Raw genomic sequence first — 25,235 nt, forward strand, 5'->3', positions numbered from 1 at the left:
ATGTGACATGGGACTCAGTAAACTAACAGCGCCACTGGATTTGATAATACCTAACCAAAATCCGCAATATGGAAACAGAACCTGTGTGATTGTTGATAGATGATGTACTCGTAACATTTTTTCAAGACGAACTACAACATTTAAAAAATGACTTGTATGTACTTGATCTCTAATCAATCCACGGGTCCCAGCACAAAACGAAAGTAAAATGCATACCGTTTCGCGCTTCTTATTAGTTGCTCAAAAGTAATTTGACCGTATGAAATGCATAATATAAACCTAGAAACATATACGTGAGCAGTACTTAAGCACTGTAGTATCGGTGTTAAGACATACCTCTCAAATACTGTAAATCAAGTTAAAAATATCTCAAGACCGATTCTGGTCGTAATGAAACCATGTTTCGTGTATGTTTTCTTTTTCATCTTGAAATAACTCATTTCTAAATACCTTTTTCACTGTTAACATCTTGCAGCAACTTTGCGAGCAAAATATACACTCTGACAGTTCATCCTGCTACCAACATTAAATAAAACAAATCTTAAGATTTCTATATTTATGTCTTTATTTAGTGGTTTCATTAGTGACAAAGGCTAAACTTTCTTGGAAAAATGTATTTTATGTGTTGCAGAAAAAACTGACTTGCTTTAACAAAATATGTTTACAAATCCTTTCACCTGGCATTTTCGTAGTTAGAAATTATGGAACGCTCTGTTAAAAGCAAGGGAGTTTTTATGTCCGTTGCAGTTCTTTTGCAACATGAATATAATTATATCGTTATTAATTTCTTTAGATACGCGATTCCATATTATATTCCCTTTTAATCAAATTCTAAAAGTATGCTTGTTGACTCCGGTATCACGTTAGTTAAAGACTTCGAAGCTTACAATGTTTAGGGAGAAATGGAATACTGGTGTGTATGTTTTCTTTAAAGTACCGAGACCAGCCATATACTGTATGTTTATGTTAAGATTTCCCTTCAGTGGTAAAATTAGATATGAATATTCAATACTTAAACGGGCACAGTTAAGACATTAAATATACATATACATACTGTATACAGTACAGTTTGCATACGGTAATATGTTACGCGATTAAAAAATAAATAAAACTGGAAGGTCCAGCACCTTCCACCTGGATTCGAGCACACAACCTGCCCGTTGGCAGGCACGCACCTAGACCAGTCGGCTACAGTCAGCTCGCATGAGCAGGCAGGCGAAACAGCCCTACACAGCCCTGCCGCAGTACACGGATATAATCATACCGTTATTAAATTCTTGAGACACGCGATTCCATATTATATTCCCTTTTAATCAAATTCTAAAAGTATGCTTGTTGACTCCGGTATAACGTGAGAAATGGAATACCGGTGTGTATTTTTCCTTGTGATATTTTAAGCTCTAGTTGAATGATAGGTGTCGCATTTTAAATCATTTTCGTAGTTAGAAATTATGAAACGCCCTGTTAAAAGCAAGGAAGTTTTTATGCCCGTTGAAGTAAAACAAAATGCCTGACAAAGTATGGCTTGGACAGATTCCAAGTGCTTGTACAAATGTGCTAAAGAAATTATACTTTGAGTATACAGCTTGTCCAAAGTCATCCATTATTAATACTATTAGTAATATCTTCGGTAAAGGCTTTGATGCATAAATATTTCTGATAAAGGTAGGTTGTGTACTTTTGTCCAACTGAGCAATCTTGCTTTCATAAAATATACCAACATTTTAATGACTGAAGATTAACATGCTGTAATACACTGTTCAAAATTAAAGGCTCAAATGCTGTACATGAGAGGTTAAGCTCCCCCTGGCGGTTTTACAAGGTGACGCCGGATAGTTTCCGGCAGAGCGTCAAATGATGCGCGATTAACCACGTGACACTGCGTGATACCGCGACACGCCCACCGGGGTATGCCGCAAAATAACGCACCCATTTTGAATGGCTGCATCTGTAATTCCGAAGGGATGGAAAAGGCAATAGAAATAATGATAAATAATTCCTAGTTTCATCCTGCATACACTATTTACAGATGTGCATGTGGCAGACTCCAAGAGGGTAGTAATTATTTTGAAATCATTTCTTAAAAACAACACCCATTTCAAGTGCAATGTTCAAATGGAAAACATCCTGATCAGATTTTAATTATGGATCTGACAGGAAGTTGCCAGCTCGGATTTCCACAACTGAGTAAGCAGATTAAATTAACGTAACAGTGGGGCACAGCTAGATTTGTCATCACACTCCAGGTTTTATCTCTATCAGAGGGGGAGAAGCAAGTGACAGAAGCCTCGCAAATGATGAATGGTATTATAACATGTTAATCAGAACTGGATTTTATTTTCCTGCTTATCGCCTGCCTGCCATACTCCCCCCTCTCCTTCATCAGCACCAGCCTGTTCTCTTACTGTTTGGATCATCCTCTGCTGCCCAAATCCACAAAGGTCGCCTGTGCTCCTATTCTTTTCACTTCAAGCGCTCCAATGCCAATGGAAATTGGGACCCAAGGACTTTGATGCCTTTTAACCTACCAAACATGTGCCATACAAAACTATCATGTTGGAATTTGCCTACCGTTTTATTTACTGTAACTACATAGTGTGACTGTTCATAGAGGGCGACCATCTCAGTCCCTGGAGTCTGGTGTTTGTTGCTTGGTCTTTCAACCTGAGTAGTCTCAATTAGCCTAATTATTTTCTTGTACATGAAGGTCTTACAACTGATTACTCAAAACATTCACTTCATTAAAGGTGCATGTCCCTCTAAACATGTATTTGCAATTTAGAGGTACTAACTGATTTAAATTTAAAACTCCTTCACCAGGAGCTGGGGTGGAGCCAAACCCAGAAGACACTGGGCTCTCACTGGGCTGCTGACCTGGAACCCCTGGTTCACCCTGCTTGCTGGACCTGACACTCCTCTGGGGGTGCACTGGGGTGTTTCAAGGTGCTGGAGCTCGAGGGCTGTTCCTGGGACAGTCTGCAGGCAGGTGGAGACCACGTGTGAAAGCCATACTAGAGAAAGCTAAGCTAAGTACCAAGAACAGCAGGGCTCATTCTGACCAGGCAACCGGAACATGAAACGGAGTTGCTCAGAAGGGCAGCAAGAGCAGAAGTTAGTCTTTACTATCCTCCAGCATCTCAACAAGAACGTGGGAACAAAAACAAATCAGCTAGAACTACACATAACATCACCTTCTCACTCAAAACAGCTGCACTGCTGGATCTATTTTCATTCTTTATTGTACGGCATTAAAAAAGCCAGAATAAAAGTGAGCTGTAAGTGGATAAGATGCATAGGGACCCTAAGGAAAAACATTAAATTAAACTCAGCATACAAATATGATGAGATCGAGAAACAGCCCTCATCATCTTGAGCAATAACACACAACATGATTTAGTGTAACGATCTTCTACTCTGTGAACTTTCTGAATTCATCTGCTATAAGGACTTTTTTATTATATTAAAAGAGGACTTAAAATGACATCTATTAAAAATGTATGTACATGCTTTGGTAAGCAGGGCTGTGATGGAGTCAACACCACGCTTCTTATTCAAAAACAGAATCAATGCCTTTTCTTTCTATTTCACATTCATAAAGCAAATGTATGTATGCCCATCTCTCCATGGAAATGAGGGGAAGATTTAATATTGCAGCCTTAAATTTGAACTGAATTCTTCCAATGCAGTAACAAATCATTTTCTGAATTAATATTATTAGTCTTCTCCCCATTTTCAGCTTTTTGTATTCTCTGCATTTAGTTTCTTTGTTCAAAACAAAAAGAAATGCAAAAAAACAAAACCAAACCAAGAGGAGGAACTGCTGCCACCGCGCCCCTCTCTGAACAATTTCTCATCACCAAGTCATCATTGACCCCCTCATGATGATCATCATCGATAGTGGTAATAAAAATGGCGATGATGCTATTGACAGCAGAGGAAAGCAGCTGCAGAGACTGAGCAATGACATGAGAAAGTAAACCGACACAGGTACTGGGCCGTCTCTCGAGGCCTCCAGAGTGTGTGAAGTGACTCGTGGGCAGTCGCGTTCTGTTTTTCACCTGTCCAAGCGAGTAGAGAGCTGGAATGGCCACTGTCGGGCCTCATTACTGTGGAAGTGGACAGGGCCTGCGGAAGGTGGGGTGTCCCGGGGCACAGTTAGCCAGCAGACCTCCTGCCCCCCCACCCCAGTCCGCTCCCAAAGTGTCCGCTTGCATTTCACAGGGAGCGGGAGATGGGTGCCAGGAAAGCAGGGTGTTATTCCGCAAGACTGCCTCCGTTAACAGCGAGGCAGGGGAAAGGACATGGCAACGAGGACCCGAGATGGGTCAAAGGGGAAGGAAACCCAGCCTTCCCAACAAAACACCCAGGAAAAGAAGCAGAAACTCAAGGGCAAAAGCAGGGATTCCTGCTGCATAATTAACTTCTGAATATAGGTCAAATCCATGATTTAGAGCAGAAACATACCAGTTCTATTTGTTTGTTTCCTAATTCCACCTTCCAAAGCTGTGTGGAGAGTGGCTTTGTTATAAGTGGGAAGGCCTTAAGACAACAGTAAATAAGTACACAAATAAATAAGCCGTCCACATTTGAGATAAGGAACGCAATTAAGCATTCAAAAGTTTTTTAGACACTTTAAAAATACATTTTAATGCAATTAAGGGTTTAATTGGCACAAACATTGAACCAGAAAGAGTAATTGCAGTGTTCTTTCTTCTGAAAAACATCTATAAATTAAGATCCGATCTACAAATAGGCATCTAGTTTAAAAAAAAAATCAAGCATGTTACAATTTAAGAAACACCAATTAGAAGCACAGAGTATGTGGGCTCTGCACAGATTTTAAAAATGAGATTAATGACCATTAAAATAAATAGCAATTACATGCAGTTATTTTAAAGAAGACTAGGAATTAGCACCTTTACTGCAAGGGTCATTCTTTTGAGTTATTACCAGGCAAGCAAGTGAGTTTTATTTTTACTGCCATTACAATTTCTACTGTACATATTGGTCTTCTTGCAAATCTCAATTTCAGAGCAGCACAGCAGAAATAACTATTGTAAGCACAATAACTGCTTCTGCTGCGTCCCTGGTCCTCTCCTCCCAGACCAAGGTCCCAATCCAATTAGCCTGGAGCGGGAGGCCAGAAAGCGAGGCAGGCCAAGCAGTAAACCAAGCGAACCGAGCGCTAATTGAATAAAGGGGTAAACAATTCATTCACCAGTCACCTGCATGTTTGCTTTTCAAAAATTTAATTCATTTAGTGTTCATTCCTATGTCTTTGTTTCCTACCCCCACCCCCACCGGGGAACCTGGATTCAGCATGTACTCATAATTGACTCGGTTTTGAGACGGTGTTCAGGAATGGGAAAAAGCGGGCAGTGTGCTGCAGTCCTGCACCGGTTCCATGTGCAGCAGATGCAAGCCACACATTGTGCTGAGAGGGACACCGGATAAACAGAATGAACCAAAAAGAAAAACACAAAGCCATGAGCCCTGTGCTGATATCTGTCAAAAATCACCTGTTTCCTGCTTGCTAGTCTGTCTTGTTCTAATGCAAAAAGACACCATGTCTGTGACTCTGAGCATATTCACTTGTAAATATGCTTTCATAGCAGTGGTTCTGCATTAACTAAACTATAAATGCACCTTGGAAGCAAAGCTTGTCATTTAGAAGTCGTTAACTCACATTGATCAGAGTTAACTAATTATAATAGTTCAAGGTAACCATACCATGAGAAGCCAATATGTAATAGCTGCTCCATCTCATTCACCAATCAAATATAATTGACTTGTCAGTGTTCCTCATTATTAACATAATTTGAAGCTAAAGGCTACTTATTGTACTACAAAATATCTATCAGGATTTACTGCTATCATAACACAAGTTGGATACATTTCTAATAGAAGATCACCACAGGATAGTTTCTGTATAAAGAAGGAAACAGAGCAGAGTAATGCAAATTTCTAAGACTGCTGCACAGCAGATTATGTGCATTATGTGAATCGGATTATAAAGATAATTTCTGACCATTGTTTTCATTAAAAAACCTTTTAACAAAAGGACAAGTTAAATTAGACAAGGCCTATGTCACCAAGACCCTGATAAGACCCTTCGGTCGATGGTGTTGGTGTCAGTAGTAGGATCTTACCGTCCTCCTCAGTCTGCTTGACGATTTCCTCGCTCTCCTTGTGTCCCTCGGGGTTGGCGAGAACCAGCCGCAGGCGCACAGTAACGAAGGGCCTCAATCCGCGCAGGGTGTAACGAGAGGAGGCCTGGATCAGCTCCTCCGCCGCAAACTCGTGCTGGCTGAAGACGTACTGGTACTGTACCGTGAGGTTGTAGCTGTGGCAGCGCGTCACTGCATAGCTGAAGGGATCCCACTGCAGCGTCAGCTGCCGGGCTCGAATGTCCACGACACCCACATTCTGCGGACCATGGACAGGATCTGAGAGAAAGAAGACACAGACACAAAGACAACTTGTCAAACCAGTCAAATCAGGGATGTCGAAGAGGTTCCATTGTACTGATGCTAACCTGTCCTCCAGTACTCTCCATGTCAGAGGTCGTCAAAATAAACCAAACTTAAATTCAGATGCCATCACAAATTTGTTTTACCAGCATCAGTGCAAATTCCAGATCTCTCTCGGTCAATGAGTGACCGACACCGCCATGAGAACTATTTTACAGACATCTAGACTGGGATCCTTAGTTTTTGCTTTTTTGTTGTCTTCCTTCAAGTGGAACAAGCAGAACACACAAGCATATTCACACAGCCAAGTGTGTGTTTCGTATTTATAACATGAATAAGAAAACTGTTGAAAGATGTCATTTGTTTAGAATGTCTGGCAGCCAGAGAGAGCAAAGAGCTGGCACAGATACAGCACCTCTTCCTGTAAGCAATGTTCTAGATACCCCTCTGTTCTGTACCAGACTTTTTTAAAAATTCACAAACTCTGGAGACCCTAAGACAAGACCCAGGCATTGTATCCCTTCCATATTAATTTGAAATGAAATAACAGTGCATATATTGTGAAAGATATTTAACAAAACATGACATTGAGTCTGGTGGCATATTAAGATAAAAAATATTTCATAAAACAAGCTAAGCTTATATTACTACATGAAGCTATGTGAAATATCTAAGTTATTTATCAGCATTATTTTTTCTGGTTTTATTACAGCAATTAATGTTTTCATATATGATCCAGAGACCATAACTTAAAACAATCCCAAAGTTAGATCATAGTCAGAATTACATTACAAGCTTCTTTGATGTTGGGAATCATGTTGCTCATTATAACGTGGATTATCACACCATCCTCAAGCATACTGCATTTACCAATAGCGTTTTTTAAGCAGTGCTCTTAAAAGTCCATCAGGTTGGTCTGGATCAGACAAGGCTCATACAAGGTGGCAGAGGGGGCTCAGCTAAAATGAGCTCAGCACTCTTTGGAAGATCAAATGCTTGAAGGTGTTCACCTCCTGCCTTGATTCTAAAACTAACTACAGAAGCGGTTCTTCCTTCACCCATAATGCTGAAGTCGAGGGCAGACACAATCATTCAGTGATGAATCATGGCATCCACATTGAGACAAACAGCTATTCAAAAACACCTGTATGAATTATCTCCAGCAAGGACAGAGCTGAAACTCCACTGATTGTTAGAGCAGCCAACACCCCAGCCACCCAGACTATTAAAACTGGAGAAGTCTGGCAGGGAAACTTAAGAGTATTTCAGAAAAACTGAACAGGTGACTCGGTTTGCAATAATTGTCTTAGATTTGAAAGTGCCAGCTTGAATTTTAGCTTTGTGCTAAAAACAACAACAGGGACTGGACAACTATGCTGCCCGATTCCCATACTAAACACACAGCTTGGCACAGATTGTATCCCAGATCTGCCTCCAGAAAGATGCCAGCTACAATCCGCTCCTCTCCTCCCCTAGTTGTGAACGGGGGCTTCACCAGTCAGAGCTGATCGATGAGTGCGGAGCGGGGTCATTAATTCGAGACTTCGGGGAGCTACAGAGAGGGAAAAACAGGGATGAAATCAATCTTCCCGCTGGCTCCTCTCACACTGCTTCTTGCTGTGCAGCTCTGCCACTCTGCCATTAATCACAGAGTTTTTGTCAACAGGGTAAAGAGGAAATTGCAAGCAATAAACATATCAAGGGATGACTGCGAGAGGTGATTGCGTGGGACTTTAAAGTTAGGCCATTTTGAGGGAAAAAACAAAAATATGATAAGTCAATGTCAGCTGCTACCAATTTTAGAGATTTGTTATCTCCCCGGAGAGAGCCTACAGAGTGGCAATGTCAGCCATGTTCGTTTTGTTTCTCGTGGTATCAGACAAGCGTAGTTTGACATTTTGCACAGAAAGAGCAAGGCAACCATCTTCAGGTGCTAGAATCTGCGCAGGTGATCAGAGATGGGGGTGGGGGGAGCTAGGTACCGATGCCTGCCCTTGTCTGTCGAACACCAGGGCGTGCTGCTCGCCCTGCGCGGCGAGCTCCTGGGAAGAGGGTGCCATGCCCCGAGCCTCCCAACGATGGGGTGATTTTGAGAACGCAGATCTCGATGGGCTCGCCATGACAATCGAGCTCTTCTGGGAATCGCCCACAGCTCAAAATGCCAGGGAACTGTGCCTTTGTTTGTCTGTCTTCCCTGGAGGTGTTGTTCCTTTTTTCAAGACCTTATCGGTAATTATCTTGGATTTCCGTTTGCTTGAACTCTTTTGTTACCGGGCTGATAACTTCCTTAATGAAGCTTGCACACAAACCGGCTGACCCCAGACCGCCTGGGCTCCCGTCTCCAATACGGTACTGAAGATAGAAAACGCAAACAAAAAACAGCCTTTTCCTTCCTTCAGCAAACTGCAGTTTCTTTACCCTCTACGTGCCACGAGCCTCTTTAACCTCCAAATCACGCTGCACAAACTACAAAAATTACTTGGATTAACAACGAACAGAACTGATAGAGAGGAAAATCCATTTTTACTTTTACTTGGTTGCCTATTCTTGGTTTGTCAATTCAGTCTTTTTTTGTCATTTTTAGGTTTGTTTAGTTAAATGCAGTCATCGTAACCCCCCCCCCCTTAGACACAACAACTCAAATGAAATTGCATTGTAACTCACACAACAGTACTAATGCATTCTCGCATCACTGCTGCTGCGATTTAAAGTGAAAGGGCATAAGTTCAGCCAAGACCGAAACCGAAGAGTTTAGACTGGGAAGCTGCATCAGTGTGGAATTAACCTCTGATTTTTTGAAAAGCAAAAAACTTCAGGATTTCAAGTGTAAAGATTAACGCGATGAGAAACTGGTATCCGTTTTATTCTTGTCCACCTCCCAGGTGTGCTGTGTTAATTCACAGCACAGAGTGAAAGTGATGAGCTGGTGATTCAGTGGATGTTGCACTGCTACACATCTCTGCCAGATAACAGTGGCTGTGTGTTTGAGAAATGACAGCTCATCCAACTCAACCAGTTAATAATAGTTAAGTGATCTAACGATCTCATCCAGCCATTCCTTGAAGGAAGCCTGGGTATGAACCTTATCAGCATGGCTGGCTCTCCTGTACCAGACCTTCACAACCGTTTATGTAAACACGGCAACAAACCGATTTACGTCGCACAGTGTGAATACAGAAAATAAGGCAAATTTTTTGGTTTTGTTTACTCTTTCTGCAGGTCAGGCAGTGTAATTATTTCCCTGGGCTTCCATCTCCTGCAGAGCTCTGCGGTCTAATTGGTTACCCAGTGCTGTTGTGCTTCTTTACCAAAAGAGAAAAAAAAACTAATTTCTATTCTACTCCAGCAATTTCCTGCTCGCTAACCCCACAGGGCTGTGACAATCCTGGTCCCGTAAATTCACAGAAAGAGGCTCAAAGTGATGCTAAATGAAGACAATTGGGCTTCACCCAAAGGTTAACTACCTGCTGCTGAAGCCTAATTACCAGAACCCGGACTGCAATGACGAAGCCATGAGCAGAACGGGCTCACTGACCCGAGCACGGCGCCATCGGACTGGCAGGACGCTGGAGAAGTGACAGGCATGGTCTTTATTTACACTAATCTGTGTGTAGCACAGGTACCTGAAAGCAAGACTGACAGATAATTAGGATCTTAATTCGGCACGTGTTGCTGGGAAGGCAGCTCCGCAGGCTTGCTCCCAGCCTGGCGCGGGGCTCTCCGCGGGGCTGTGCGCGCGCTGCGGAGCGGTCGCTCCGATTAGAGCACGAGTGCTGCTGTCCAGCAGCTCTTTTCAGACACGCTGCCTGAGCAGGGGAGCAGGGGAGCTGGGGAGCTGGGGAGACGCTTTGAGGACCTGCCTGGTTCCGCACACACTGGCGAGACAAGATACGAGGCACTAATAGCACTTCTTAACAGCAGTCGCCACTTTTTTCACAACCCATTTGCTGCTTCTTCCCGCACCGTGCACAGCGAAGCCTCCTGGCCTTGGCCCATCCCTCCATCCCTCACTGGAGCATTTGCATTTGAAATGAGCAAGAGAGGGAGAAACTAAATGGATTCACAGCTGCCCCCTCCCAGCACAGCGCAGAAAGAAGCTTTTAAATGAAAGCTGGGAGTGATTATGGAAGATGGGTTATCCTGAGAGACAGAGCAGGTTTGAAATCAATCTTTTCGTACATAAATATATCTACAGCCGCACAACTGTTTGATTACATTTTTCATGCAGTCTAAGTGGAGCACTTTCCACCCCACACTGCTTTATGTAGCACTGGATACACAAGTCAAGTGCTCCAGCGAGATCTTCCATGCGTACAATTATTGAAAAGTCAGTACTCGTTAGACATTTTCAGTGGATATTGCCGTTCACAGGGAGTTGCTTTCCCCGATATCAGTGTGATTGTTAACACATCAATATCCTTAAAATGAGTAACCCATCATCAGAACGGGGATCTGAACTGGTAGCTCTTCTTAGAAAAGGTTTCAGCATTTATTTCTCAAAATTAAAAGTGCCAGCTGGCTGGTTATATCATTAAGAACTCAAGCCCTTGCCCCTCCCCCTCGGTGTAACACTGCACCACAGAGTGAGAATCTCAGAGGATGACCACGCAGAAATAAACAAAATTCCAAGCATGACTCGGAGAAAAACGGAATTTAAAACAGCAGCATCAAGCACTGGAAGAATAGAATAGTACCGGGCCCCTCCGATGACAAAGACATGGGAGTCTGCCCCCCATTCATCATGACGACATTAAGAACAAAACCCAGTTCTGTCTACTGCTAGCTTACAAGCACATGCCTACCCATAATTCACAGTGACCGTGTGCTCTATATACTGATGCACTGAAAAAGCTGCAGGAAGTCTTTCATCAACAACTCATTGGGACAACAATGTCGTTTTAGTTTTACATTGTAAGCAGAGAGGTTTGCAGAGTTGTATGAGCAGTATTGATCAAGTCATGCAATTTCATAAAAATGCCAAGTGCTCAGAGTTTGAGTTGAGTTAAAATTGCCAATGTGAGTTGATGAAGAATCAGTATAAGCAGCCATTCAAAAGACACCATTTTAATTAACACAAGGACAGAAAAAGATGGGCTTATGTTCCACATGAGAAAGATCTCCTGGCTGCTGTCACCATGATTGAAGACAGCCTGTCTGTGAGGAAAGGGCCCAGAAGAGTGAAATGTTCTGCTTCAGCTACTCCGCTGATTGTCCAGTGAAACGAGCTTTTGCAGTGTAGAGGGTCACCACGCCAGCCAAGGACTGTCTCACACGCGTCCGATCGGGCCGCGTCATTGCTCTCAGACTGCAGTGGCCACAGCCCCAGAACCCCCAAGCCTTTTTCTAGAAGAGACGGAATCACTATTTGCTGGAGGCCAGAGGTGGTTTCACCGAGTGCTCGAGTTTTACTCGCATATTCAGGTGTTTCTCTCTGGACAGACCTGAGGCAAGACGACGTGTGGGGAGAATCATGCTGACTGTGGGTTTTTTCAACACAACTGGTGTGGAGGTGGAAGAAAGATGATGTGGAGAGAAAAGACCTCCGGATTAAGGGCAACCTTACTGCTCAGTGGTACATTCACAAATGTCTTGAGCCAGCAGGTTTTCTAGTAAGACAATCTGGAAGTGTAGATTTTCCAGCAGGACAATGCAAGACCACACAATGCACAATGCAAAGATTACAGCGCCACAACTTCACCATTAGGTTTCCTGTGGCCTTTCTCTTGGTCAAAGTCTACCAAAACATCTATGAAATCATCTTGTCTATAACCAGAGCTTTGTAATTCTTTCCCAAATCAGTGTACACACAGCCTGAACTGATTAAAATTGATCTTGAAGTGTTTAAAAGCACAATCTGACCTGTGACTGTAGCCACATCTCAACAAACCAGTTCCCATGATGGACCGTACATGACCACAATCTACTGCACTCAATCTTTTGTGAATCTCACGAGGATAAGTGCCTCATCTAATTTTGAATTCATAAACAATCTTAAGAACCCTGCTTAACTAAGGAAAGCATTAGCAACTGCACTTTGCCTGTTAATAGGGTTCATGAACCTACCTGTGCTGTTTTGTTTTTCAAATAATACTAAAATATTTTTATCAGAACTAAAAAGAGATAATCCTAAACTTTATTTTGTACAACACCTTTATAAGCCATCATCGGAGCTCTATGTAAGTTAAAAAAAACATATTACAAAAAATAATTAAAGATGACTGAAAAGCCAAGAAAACAAAACAGATACAGAATATAAAGCAGTGACAAAAAGCAATCATATCTTCCAAAAAACAGAAAATTAAGTTTAGCCTAAGATAGCACTCAATGTGATTCTCCTTAACCATATGTCAGAGGGAGCAGGGTGTAACTACATTACTGCGACAGATCTAGGAAAAGTGTTCGTGTAAATTACTCAAATGTACTATCCGGACAATATCACTGTGGTGACAATATCACAGGCGGTTTAATGTGAGAGTAGGGTCGTGCCGTGTTTTGGTATTTTGTGCTCATAAACAGTATCCCTTATTAATAGTAAACCACACTTTACCAAACTCCAAGAAAAAAAGCGGGTCAAAGCAACACAGTGCTCTGTTCTGAATCCCTGCAGATGAGGAGGGATCATTCCCCATCTCCCCTGAATGCTGCCATACAGTATGTTGCATTGCAGTACCAGGGTCAGCCACTGTGGACCATTTTACTATCATCATTTTACTAAAATAACAGAGGAAACTGAACCAACAGGAAAGTCCTCATAATTGATTTTACAATCTCCAAACATCTGAACAGAGAAAAATAAACCTTGGATGGTTTTTCTTCCATAAGGCTAAGTGACCGAACAAACCTCAAAGGTCAAACGACTCCTGATAGAAGGCTCGCTGCTCGTCTCTTGTCTGTAACAAAGTTACCTGTTGGGAGAACGTGGTGACCTTTCAAAGCCTCATTTGAGGATTTCACACCCCTCTTTCTGATTGTGTTGCTGGTTTTCAGATCGTGGAGGAGCTACGTCCTCCAGTCGTCTGAAGATGTCAGCCCTGACTCTGCGCTGTTTGCTAAAGCAGGCGAGATGCGGCCCCCTCGGATCTAGAAAGATGTCTGAAAAGGGTGCTCCAGTCAGCTCCAGCATCCATTTTTTTTCCTGCACAAGCATCCTCTCTGCACTGCCCATCTGCGTTGTGCTGCAGGTAACAAGCTTCAACATAAAACAGTTGAAGGGGCTGTGCACTCATGGGGGACGGCTGCCGATCGTTCGCTGTGCTCGGCTCAGGCTGCGCCACTCAGGAGTAGAAGCAATTGGCACTGAGCGAGAAACATCCACATCCTGCTCACAGTTAACAGAGAAACTCAGAAGCACATCCTTTCTGCCGAGACACTGGAAACTGAAAGGCAAAGGAAAAATCTAAAGGAAAGTTTTTCGGGTCTTTTTCTGCCTTTCCATCTTTTTTTACGACGTAAGTGACAAAAAAAAGAGCTACCTTTCACCGGCCAGTGCTGTATGACCTGAGCCATTTGCATTCCATTACATTTCTGTTTAAGTGCTTTAATTTAATATGGTTGCATTTCAGCAGGAGATGCATGACTAAAAGCCGAATGCAGTTCAGGTCTTTAATCTCAGGCATCCCCGAACAAATGTCACATTGAAAAAAAAAATCAAGGCTTTTTGCACAACCCATCTACAACTAAAAAATAACCATAATGACATCTATGATATTTATTCTATTTAAAGCCTGGTGTGTACTTGCTTTTTTCCACTAGACAAATATTTCTGCGTTCAGCACACACTGCGCCTCTCACCCTCTCACTTTCCAGCACACATTAGCACTGCTGCTCAGAGGGGGGCCTTCAGTCATGCTGGATTCATCGTGGCGCAGTCTGAAGCTAAGCCCATTTCACAGACCCTTTCCCCGCGCTCCGTCAATGAAATTACAGTGTGCGCTAGAAATGCAATCTACATATTAGCCACTGGGAGAGGAAGGGGTCATTCTCATGCCTTTGATTATAATTCTCTTGTGAATTAGACTACAGGCAGCACAGTGCCCTGGAATGTGCTGCAGAAACTCAGTTTTACAAAACGACACAGCAAACCACTGTCCACCGTCTGCTACCAAGTGCCATCTGGGGAGATTTTACCCCTTAAACATGAAATAAAGTATAATGTGGGAGAAAAGCAAGCTGAATCCTAACACAGAGTGATGTGCTATACAAGTCCAGAGTCCTAGCTGAACTGAAGGGGGGTGTGTGGGAGTAAAAAGAGTTTTTACATACTGTACCTTGTTTTGTGTTCCCGTTTGGAAGGGGACACATAAAATATTAAGTTTTTATTGGCCTAATCAAACTACTGCATCATGAAAACTGCAATGACATTTGGCATGAGTACAAATGGGGGTAGCATTTCTTTGGACAGTGACAGTTTGCACTGGTGTGCATGAAAATCAAAAATGTTCAAAGGAGTATTTTTCAGAGTATGTTCCTACTTGAGCTTCTATCTGCCAGATTTTAGTCAGCGATGTGCAGCGACTTCATTCACAGTCCCATTTAAAGGGGTGCCAAGTTTCATTGATACTCATGCTTTTTTGCAGTAGTTACTGTACGTCAACACCTATTTTCAGGAGTGCACCGTGTCCCACAGTATAGTGCAACTCAGGGAATGGCATAACTCTCTGCAAAAGCTGCATGTGACCTGCTGGCAACAGGTCTATCAGCCCAAGCTCTTCTTGCAGAATATCACCAGAGAAACACACAGGAGCAGAGGAGAGCCAACTGCTGTACCGCGGCTCGTGAAGAATTCGTGGCATGTAAGAAAGCTGACCGGCTGTTAGAAACGGCCCCTTACTCAAACTGCTTCATTGGTGTGCATTGGAGGGGGAAAAAAAAGGACAAAAAACAACAGTAAGGATTAGCTTTAAAATGTGGCACACAGCAGCACATATTCCAGTTTTTACTCTTTAAAAAAAAGCAATCACCTGCCAATGCGGACAGATAACAGAGTTACTCACATAATTCAGCCCCAGAATGGTTCACATCAAGAGGTACTTCTGGTTATAATGCTCCCTTCACCTTAGTCAGGGCTTGAGAAAGCAATCACCCTTCCCCTCAGAATCAATCAGACCTGCACTCATTCCAATAATTTAGCCACACAGAAAGAAAATAACTTACTCACCCCGTGCCGGATAATGAGTTCTCACAATGAGCGTCATGATATATCAAGCACACAGGGGAGATATTTCAGGTTACTCCTTAGACTTTGTGGATAAAGCCATTACACTCATGGAATGAAGGGTAAGTGCGTTTGTGCAGCCCCGGAGGGGGATTAATAGCTAACCTGCTGGAGCACCCCGAGTGCTGTGGCTGTTACACAGAACCCTGAAGAAGCCGCAGGGACAGCCCTGTCATCACATCGCTCTCCCTGAATAAAGGCATCTGACAATGGAGGAAGAAGGAGGCAAACAAGGCATCAACCAAGACCTTGCATCCAACCTCAAGTGAGACAGCCTGCTGGAGGCCACGAGAGGAATGCCTGCCGTGAGCTCAGCTTGGTCCCAGCTTGACCGAGCCTCCGACAGCAGAGCCCAGCACACCCGGATGGAGCACAAGCGCCTGGGCCCGAGACCCGGCTGGGTAAGAACAGCTCCCAGCCAACACTGGAATCCCTCCCCATCAGGAGAGAACAGTTCAGTATTATTGAGGATTATAATTGATTATTATCCTCATTATTGGTAATGGGAATTCTGATGCTGATAATTGGGATTCATTCTTGACAGAGCTTCAGTCCAGGGAGGGCTGGGTTGCTGAGGGACTCATTCCCCATCTCAGTTCATTCTGCTCCATGCCGATCTCACGTGTGTTTTTCCTACCCACAAACCCCAGCGTGCACACCCACGCACACTGGAGCATAAAGAGCACCTCTTCCAATTATACATATTTTTCTTTTTAAAAACAAAAACCCTTTTTATGGGACTTTTTTTTTTTTTACAAAAGCTCCATTTTAATCAAATAGGAGTTTAATTAATTTAGATAAAGTGTGCTCTCAGGATGCAATATCCCAGCCGGGGTTATTAAAAGAGCAGAATTAATTTATGACTAAGTGCTTGATCTCACCCTCTTTAACTCTCTGACATGTTGATTGAAATCAATTAACTTGCAGCTTAAACTCAATTAGAAAAACTGTAAAAAAATGGCAGACAAATCTATAATCAATCATGCATTTAAATGAGCTATATGTTTTTTTATAAATGCATTTAATAAATATTCCATAAGTACTTAAAGTACTGAAAGAAAGTATGGAAGCATGGTTATACCCCATTTGTGAACAACAGCACATCCATTAAAACTGATTGTAACAAACTGAGCTGCTGTTGTCAAATGGACAACCCCAACAGAGCATCATTACAGCCCAGCAGAGTGCGCTGATAAGTCCGACACCCTGCACTACTTCAGTTGCCCTGAAAGAGGGATTTAATGATGTGACCCGACCCTGGTTAAACCCCCATAAACTTCAATGATGTTGAACAGAAATCACATCAATTCAGAAGGTCTCTGGAGTGTAGGTGGGATATGTTTCAGATGGTTACACTGCATCATGTGAGCATTTCAATACACTGCTTTTATATTCTTTAGAAATGTTTTTTCTATGAGCCATTAGTTCTGTATCAAAAGCATATAGCTGGCCGATCGGTTATTAGAAGCTCTCAATGGAAGTTGTGTGCATTACAGACGGGTAATGAAAAGAGAGAACTAAAAAAAATCAATTAAAATACAGTTTTTATAGCGCAGAACACTACAAAACCCTAAGTAATAATAGTAACTATGTAAACGCACAAAAGTGATTGATGTGATCTAAGTCAATCTAAACTCCTTCCTTCGACTGCATCTTTTTAATGTCTCATATACAGACTCTCTGTGCCTGTTAATGCTGTTTTGTTCAATGCAATTAAAGTTACTTGAGGCTGAGACATTTGATCTTGTTTAAAAAGAAGTATAAGCCAAACAAAAGCTACAGCCCGGGAAGCAAATTTCAGAAGAACATTAAAGCCGTGTTTTCCTGTAATTGCTGGTTGTATCTCAGTCTTTCAGGACTGCTGTAAACCTTGTACCAGGTAAAACAATGTAAAACACATCTAAACAAGAGCCTAACAGCCCTGCTAAGAGACGCACGTCAGCTCCTGCTTTGCCAAGTGTTTTGACGGAGGAGACAAATGTAAACAAGCCTGTTTAAACTGCTGCTCTTCACGTCGCCACCCATATTTCAACATGAAGACGGCATCCGTGACACAGTCTTCCCCAGCCAAGCGCTGCTCTGTGCTGATGGAACGAAGAGGCCAAATGACCAAGAGGGACATTTCTCCCTGTCCGGGGTAGAGAGCTTAGAACATGTGTCCCACAGTATAAAGAAGTAACAAGTGTAATGAAATATGCAGCAGTCCAGTGTAGTCAAGGAAAAGCCTGGGGAAACTCGAGATGGTTCCCAGAGGAAAACTGTAAAATCTGCAAACATGGGAAAGGTGGGAGAACACATTAAACTGTGAAAAACTGGGACAAAGGTCCTGTCTTCTGTAATCTCTCTATGTTGGGGAAAAGGATGACCGAATATGCAGCCTGAAAATTAACATCTACTGCTTCTCCCCACATGGCAGACCGACCTTCAATGGGCTCATCCAGCGATCACCATGCATAGAGAGGAAGTAAACTGGGATTCTCCAGGCAAGCCTGTTCACCCAGTGAGCTCCACATCTCTGGAGTGGACCGCTGACTCACTGCAGATGTAACGTTTGGTACAATTTCCCTGCACCTCACCAGCATTGATTGGTAATGAGAGGAAGGACATGGGGATAAGTGCTCTATCTGTAATGCTCCAGCTTTTGTAGGAGGGCCGAGAGAGAGCAGGCCATCACACATTAAAGATTTCTGTAATTGCAGCCGATTCAAAAAGCAATCTGATGTTCAGCAAAAGATGTTTTATCTCAGTTAAATCTGCCACAGTAAATTATGGCTTGCAGGTTATTGACAGATATTTCACCTTGAATGCACACAAGCTCTGCAAGATTGAATACAATCAGCCCACATATACACAAACACTGACCAGTACAGAAATGGAGCTTGCATTCTGCAGTAACAGTGCAGTTTACCTGCTCTTAACCTGAGAGCAGCAGAATTAAAAAAATACAACTGTTCGAAATCAAAATAATTCTCCATTACTGCCATCTCATAAAAAGAAGCGATTCTCTGGTATTCTGCACATCCTGGAGATATCTGCTTCATCGTGCATATTTCTAGAAAAAACTTCAGCATTACTTTAGAATTTCTGCACACGTATATATACTGTATATATTTGTGGATAAGAGCTTTTCAATTTATTTTGTTAGTTGATGCATAAAGGAACATACCCAAAAGCTTGTTTCTCTACAAGCTCCCATGGTATTTTAAAATGTAGGAGACATATAGTGTCCATGAATTTTGTACACAAATGTGTTTCAAGAATTAGATGAATCCTGACTATTTTTCGGTTTCATTTGGGAAAAGCTGGCTAAATGATGAACACGCATGAATTTACACTGGTGACAAAATGTATTTTAATTGACATTACAGTACCTGCTTTTAATTATTCTCTAGGAAGTTATTAGATAAGCTGTAACACGAACTCAATATATTATGAACAGCAATGCCTCCTGGCAGCAGTTATTCAACATTAATTACAAGTGACATTTTAATTAAATGCGCAAAAGGTTACAACATTGTTATTTTCCCCATTTACTGTACATCTTCATTGTTTGAAACTGCATTAGTCTCACGGGCTGAGGTGTCTCTCACAAGCTCTCGTCTTTCACGTGTTTAGTTCCCGTGGAAAAGCCTCTCTCTCTGCGTCCCGCGCTACATCAAAGCTGCCGGGCATTTCAGTGGGAAACTTTCCTTGGAAGCGTTTCTTCTGGCTTCAATCAGTAAAATGCTGGAAACGCTGTCTGACAACGTCCCATATTCGACAGCCTGCACTGCACGGGGGGCCAGACCAGCAGATGCCAGATCTGATTGGGTATAATCTGAATGCTTTGGACACCCGTTCCACACTGAACTGCGCTGTGCTGTGCTCTTAGCGACAGTAGTGACAGTGCCTAATTGAATCTGAAAACAGGGAAAAAGAAAAAAAAAGCTATAGTTTCCTGGCACAGGCTCGCACAAAACCCATCTGTCAGGCCTGAGAGAGGAACGCATGATCCTGCACCCCAAGACTCGAATTGGAAGGGAATGCTCACCCAGCCACAGCCACTGCCAGCTAGGATGTGCCAGCCAACCCTGGCTCCAGCACGGGGAAAACTCTGTCTTTCCGAGATCAGCCAGATGCTTTGGTTGCCTCAGAGGACGGGTAGCTAAAGAAATCAAGTCTCAATCCATCTTTAAACGGGTGTGCGCAGCTCCGGTCCTGAGGGAGCACAGTCCAGCAGGTTTCAGGGGACTTCAAACCAAACAGCTGAGGAGCTCTGAAAAGTGCTGAACTGATGCACATAAGATAATTCCTTTAATTACTTCATTAAGAGCTCAGATGGAATGAAAAGCCATAAGACTCTATGGGCCCTTGAGGACCACGACTGTGTGCTACTGGCTCTGTAGGCACCACTGGATTACCAAATAAGACTTTAACAGTCTTATTTGATGCACAATTGAAATAAGCATCCTTAGCAATAAGTGCAGCAGGCAGCTAAAATTAAGGGGCTCACTCAGACACAGCTACAATGCATCGATGAAACAGAGTGAAGCCAGTCTGTAGCTGCTGAATGTCTTTAATGCTGGTTTATTTATGAACTTAGCAATTAAAAGATGGTAATCCCCCTGCCTTTCTATATTTCATGTACATATTCTGCTGCGGCATTGCACTGGAGAGGTTTCTTCTAAGCCACTGCAGAGGTCACACACCACACAGAACGATGATTGCAGGTTAATCTGTGCTCCCCCTGACGCTAATGCAGGCAGAACACGAATCTCAGCTAAAAAAAACAAACACAAACTAGAACAATAAGAGGCATGTTCGTGGCTCAAACTGCTGTGAGATAACACAAATGAGGATGCTCACAAGTCAACTGACTTAACCAGTTCACAGACAACGCCAGGGAAAAGCACCAGCGAAGTGTTGAGGCGTGCTGATCGGCGTACGCGCGACACGGCTCCTGACTCTCAGGATCCAGGGGCTCTGTGACCAGCTGCTGGCAGTCTAGCCAGATGTTGGACGACACTCCTGCACCGCATGCGATGCAGTGTTAGAAGTTACAGCGGACAAAGAAACTGCTGTCAACAGGCTTCAGGAAGGAGAATGGCCTTAGTGCCCCATTTTGTAGTTTGCACAAATCTAACCAGGCTGCTCCCAAGTCAGACTCACAGAGCTCTCACTCTGTACCTGGGTGTTTGCTCTCTCCACATCACAGGGAAGTTCTCCTTTTGATCACAGAATGAAAGGGACGTTACCTGACAGGCACCACCAGACAACCTTTCATCTTCAGGGACACGCCGCAGGGGAAATGCCTGGGCTGTACGCAGTGCGTGCAGGTCGACGGACCCTCGCTGCTCTTCAGACCACTGACAGCCCAGCTGACAGGACTGTTCTTGTCATCGCCACCTCAATTGCACACACTGCTGTAAGTCAGGAATTCACCGGTCCTGCTCTGTGCTGTTACCACTGCTCGCGTACGCCTAACCGAGCACGAAGAATTAAGAGTACACCATATTTCTAAATGTATTATCGCAAACACAAAAATAAAATCATATGAATTATATAGATGATACAATTTTTAAAAAGAGAAAGGAAACTGGGGGGGAAGGTAACTCCTGAAGAATAATTGGCATTTTAAAGTATTTAAACAGAAACGTGCGTATGACCATTAATTTTCTCTTCACTCAATTTAACTGTTTAAAGCCTAAACCTTTGCCACAGGTCTATTTAAAAAAAACAATATTTCATACATCAGGATAGTTCCTCTGCTATAATTTTCTGCATTTAAAAAATGTATGAATGCAAACTGTGAAATCTCGAGCAATTTACAGGAGTTTAAACAATATTTTTACTGTCTTCAGAAGAGTAATATACAGATACATAAATGTTTAAACAAAACCACTTTTTTTGAATGTGAAAAATAAGGGAAACTGCCTGGGAATTAAGACAAATTGATTGTCTAATCCAGCAATTAAATACACTTGAGTCTTCTGTTGCATATCTCAGCTTGATGAGTCACACTGTAGCTTTGCGTTTGAGCAATTAGGCATCATTACAGCGCCGCACCACAGCCTGGCCCCTGGGATAATTAGCAATGGTGGCCCTGTGCAGACTGAACTCACTCCCAGATCAAAGCTGTGGTGGCCAGGAGGGACAGAGCATAATGCATTTCTGTCCCATTATCTGCCACACAAGCACCTATATGCATTATTCAAAGATAAAGAACATTTTTTTTTAAAAAAGAAATCCGCCATCCCCGGTTCCACTCCATGTCAAAAAAGGCTCTGTTCTTAATGAAAGCAACTGGTGATAATGGAGACTTCCAGGCCCCCTCTCCCTCCACAATGTCACCGCATTACATTTAATTGAGGCCCGTATGCTTCTATTGAAGGGCATAGGCTGAAAAGAACAGTAAAACACCCTCTTATTGATCTACCCGATTTCAGAACAAATTAAGCCATTTACCATTACAAGGTCTCTTTTTAAATGAGGTGTACTTCGGTCTCTTCTATTCAGGGCTCTAATGAAGTAAAAATTGGATTCTGATAGTTTAAGGATGTAGGAGTCAGAACAAAGCAACTTAATGGAGACCAAATGAAGCATGATTTCTGTTTAATAAGCATCTGGTTATTTCTTGCCAGCTGAACTACGCTTCTGTGCCTGGGTTCTGGGGTGCTCAGCTAATTCCGTGCCGACGTTCAAGAGACATCGGCAATATCTATTTATCAGACTGCGTGTGCAGCACCACAAGGTTTCCTCTGAAGTCTGAAAAAATTCTTTGCCCATCAAGCATCTGGCCTCTTCTATCTACATTTGTAAAGCCCTTGACATAGCTGTAAAAGAGATTATAGCAGCAGATTCTGCAAAAAAGGTTAATAACTCTTTTAAAATACTAAGTACATAATGTTATATAATTTCATGAGTATATAATGTTAAAAGGAGCATAAAGATGTGTGGAAAACCAAGTAAATGTCTGAGATAATCTCAATAAGACATATGGACAAGAGCCATTTTAACATGGGTAGTTGCTATTTTTCCCTACTTTTGTCTTTTAAATCATTACAATGTGGTTCTTTGAATTTACGAACACATAGACATGCACAGGTAAAAATCACAGTTGCAAAACCTGTGTAATTGTGTTGGTGGACCAGTAAGAGGCACTCTGCCTTCTGTAGAAGAATTTCAGAGCCAATGCACCAGCATGGCCATCTCAGCACTGTGCTTTAAAAGATGCTGTGCTTTGAATAAAATGTCCCTGACTTCTCACTCTTCCACCTGATCTGCTGTGCAGCAGGGCTACTGGTGCAAAATGGCTGCTGCACGTTACCCAGGTGGGAGCAGCAAGACACCAAAACCAACAGGCCCAATATCCGGCATGACACGGGGCCTATCACAATCTCACACAGGGTCAAACACAGGGACACGGGGCCTATCACAATCTCACACCGGGTCAAACACGGGGCCTATCACAATCTCACACCGGGTCAAACACGGGGACACGGGGCCTATCACAATCTCACACAGGGTCAGTGCTACACTTACACAGGAATGCCAGGTCCTCCTGCTCTGTCTGGAGAGGCAGGGATCTGCATTTGTAAACCTGTCAAGGCTGGAGCTGAGGATCTGTCACTCCTCAATGCTGGGAGAGCTGGGACCCTCATGTCAAAGCAACAGACGTCCAGAAGAGAACTATGAAGTTGCCAAATGCTCCTGGCAACTCTATTCGTTCAAATAAAAAATGAAGGGTATTACAAGATAAATAACCCTTCAAGGCATTTTAAAAGTGTGTGTGTGGGAGGGGGGTGGTGAGGATAACTAAAATTGCAACTTTTTTTCCCCACCTAAAGCCAATTCCTCTCTTAAGGCAGAATATGATATATATACAGCAGAGAACATCCATTACAGAGTGAAATCAGCTTGGTGCACAGATAAAGTCCATAAACAAAAGGACATAAGAGATCGTTCAAAGCCGAGTTTCCATGGAAATAAACAGGAAAAAGGAGCTCCTGTCTCAGGCTGCCATACCTCAAGGGACTCTACAGCACTCCGTTCCTTTCCCAGTTCGATCCAGAGAATCACCATGTAAAGACAGGACTTCAATCCCTCTGCCCCAGGTGGGAATTATTGTTTTGCACTTAGTCTCTTCACAGGGACAAAAAAACCCTTCCAGATTGCCCAGGTAATGCAGCAATTACTACTCTTGTAACTGAATCCATTACAATCTTTTCTGCAGCATTTCAAACACAGAGCTGTACAAAAGGGCTCTTACTCAGCACTTCCACACTTACTGGGGTCGCTTCTCACCTTAGTTCTTCACTGTTTTAAAGAAAATAATAAACACAAATATATAAAAGTAAATAAACAGGTTTTCCAGGTGTGCTCAGACTGGTAATAACAGACTTCACTGCTCTTGAGAGTCAGTGCGATGCTCCCATTGGCTTGAAAGCATAGAGCCATTCATTTCTCTGGCTACTAACTAGCTCCACAGTGCGACTGGTACCTTTACATGTAAAAATGAAAAAAGGAATAATTTACAATAATTACACAAAATACATTAGCTAACAGGGGTTCTTATTAACAGCAATCAACACTGCAGGAGTTCACAAAAGGGAAAGGGAGCAAATACTGCTTCAAAGAAACAATTAAGTAGCAGGAATTATAAGATTAAAGGTGGAAAATGTGTCTTGAACTTATTTCAAACATATAATATAGTAATCAAAATCACAGGGGAATCTAGTGTAGCACTGAAAGAGAAAGTTTCTAAGTATTATTTCTAATTTTTCAGTCAGCAGATGCTGCTCTCTGATTCTTCCCAACACACACTGATGGGATGGACTGGAATTGCAGACTGGATTCAAACGGGCTCAGCTACTCTGCAGGACAACATTATCATGTTTATTTTTAAAGGTTTTAAACATTAAACAAGTGCTGAAACATCTGTAGAAAACACCTCTTAATGTGACGAAGCATTCCCTTTCATCATCACCGTCTTCATGTGGAATAATTCTTTTTATATCACTGCTCATATCTATTATTTTCCCGTTCATGTGAACAGTTCAAATTGTAAAATGTTTCTTATATAACAGGGAATCAATAATCTTGAAATGTTTTTATAGTGGAGCAACAGATCACAAGGTTTCGGGAATGACTTACAATTACATACATGGGACATGAAATATCACCTTTAATTGTCAAAGTATCATTAATAAAAATTCCTTTCAGCGGCAGACAGTGGTGTTTAAGTTAAAAGCTTTACATTATCTCCCGCGGGATAAAACTATTGACACAGTTTGATTTATCATGGTTGATTAATTTGGTAGCTCACCAAGCACTTGCACAGAAATCTGTAATATGCTAGCTCATGACGTCTGTATTGAGTTGCGGAGATATAAATTTAAAAAGAACCCAGTTAATTCCGCTGTGATGCCTTTCTATCTGTGAGTGGGAACTGGGCCAGCGCTAGTATGCAGGGATTCGAAGAAGAATGGGTTGCGCACAGGCACATTTTATTACACTGCTGCTTCCACTTCAGAATCACATTTCAATAACCTGAACCGGATTTATTTTCTCTT

The 25,235-nt window shown here is 42.5% G+C and overlaps 1 protein-coding gene across 1 annotated transcript in view; it reads right to left on the reverse strand.

Annotated features, from left to right (window-relative positions):
* Positions 1 to 25,235, reverse strand: part of ptprt (protein tyrosine phosphatase receptor type T) — a 199,781-nt gene that overhangs the window by 95,688 nt on the left and 78,858 nt on the right. The window contains exon 8 of the mRNA XM_088937357.1: positions 6,150 to 6,446. Coding sequence (XP_088793483.1) covers positions 6,150 to 6,446 — 297 coding nt within the window. The remainder of the gene's footprint in view (positions 1 to 6,149; positions 6,447 to 25,235) is intronic.

This window comes from Atractosteus spatula, chromosome 19 (assembly GCF_055471065.1).
Source record: "Atractosteus spatula isolate fAtrSpa1 chromosome 19, fAtrSpa1.hap1, whole genome shotgun sequence".
Lineage (NCBI taxonomy): Eukaryota > Metazoa > Chordata > Actinopteri > Semionotiformes > Lepisosteidae > Atractosteus > Atractosteus spatula.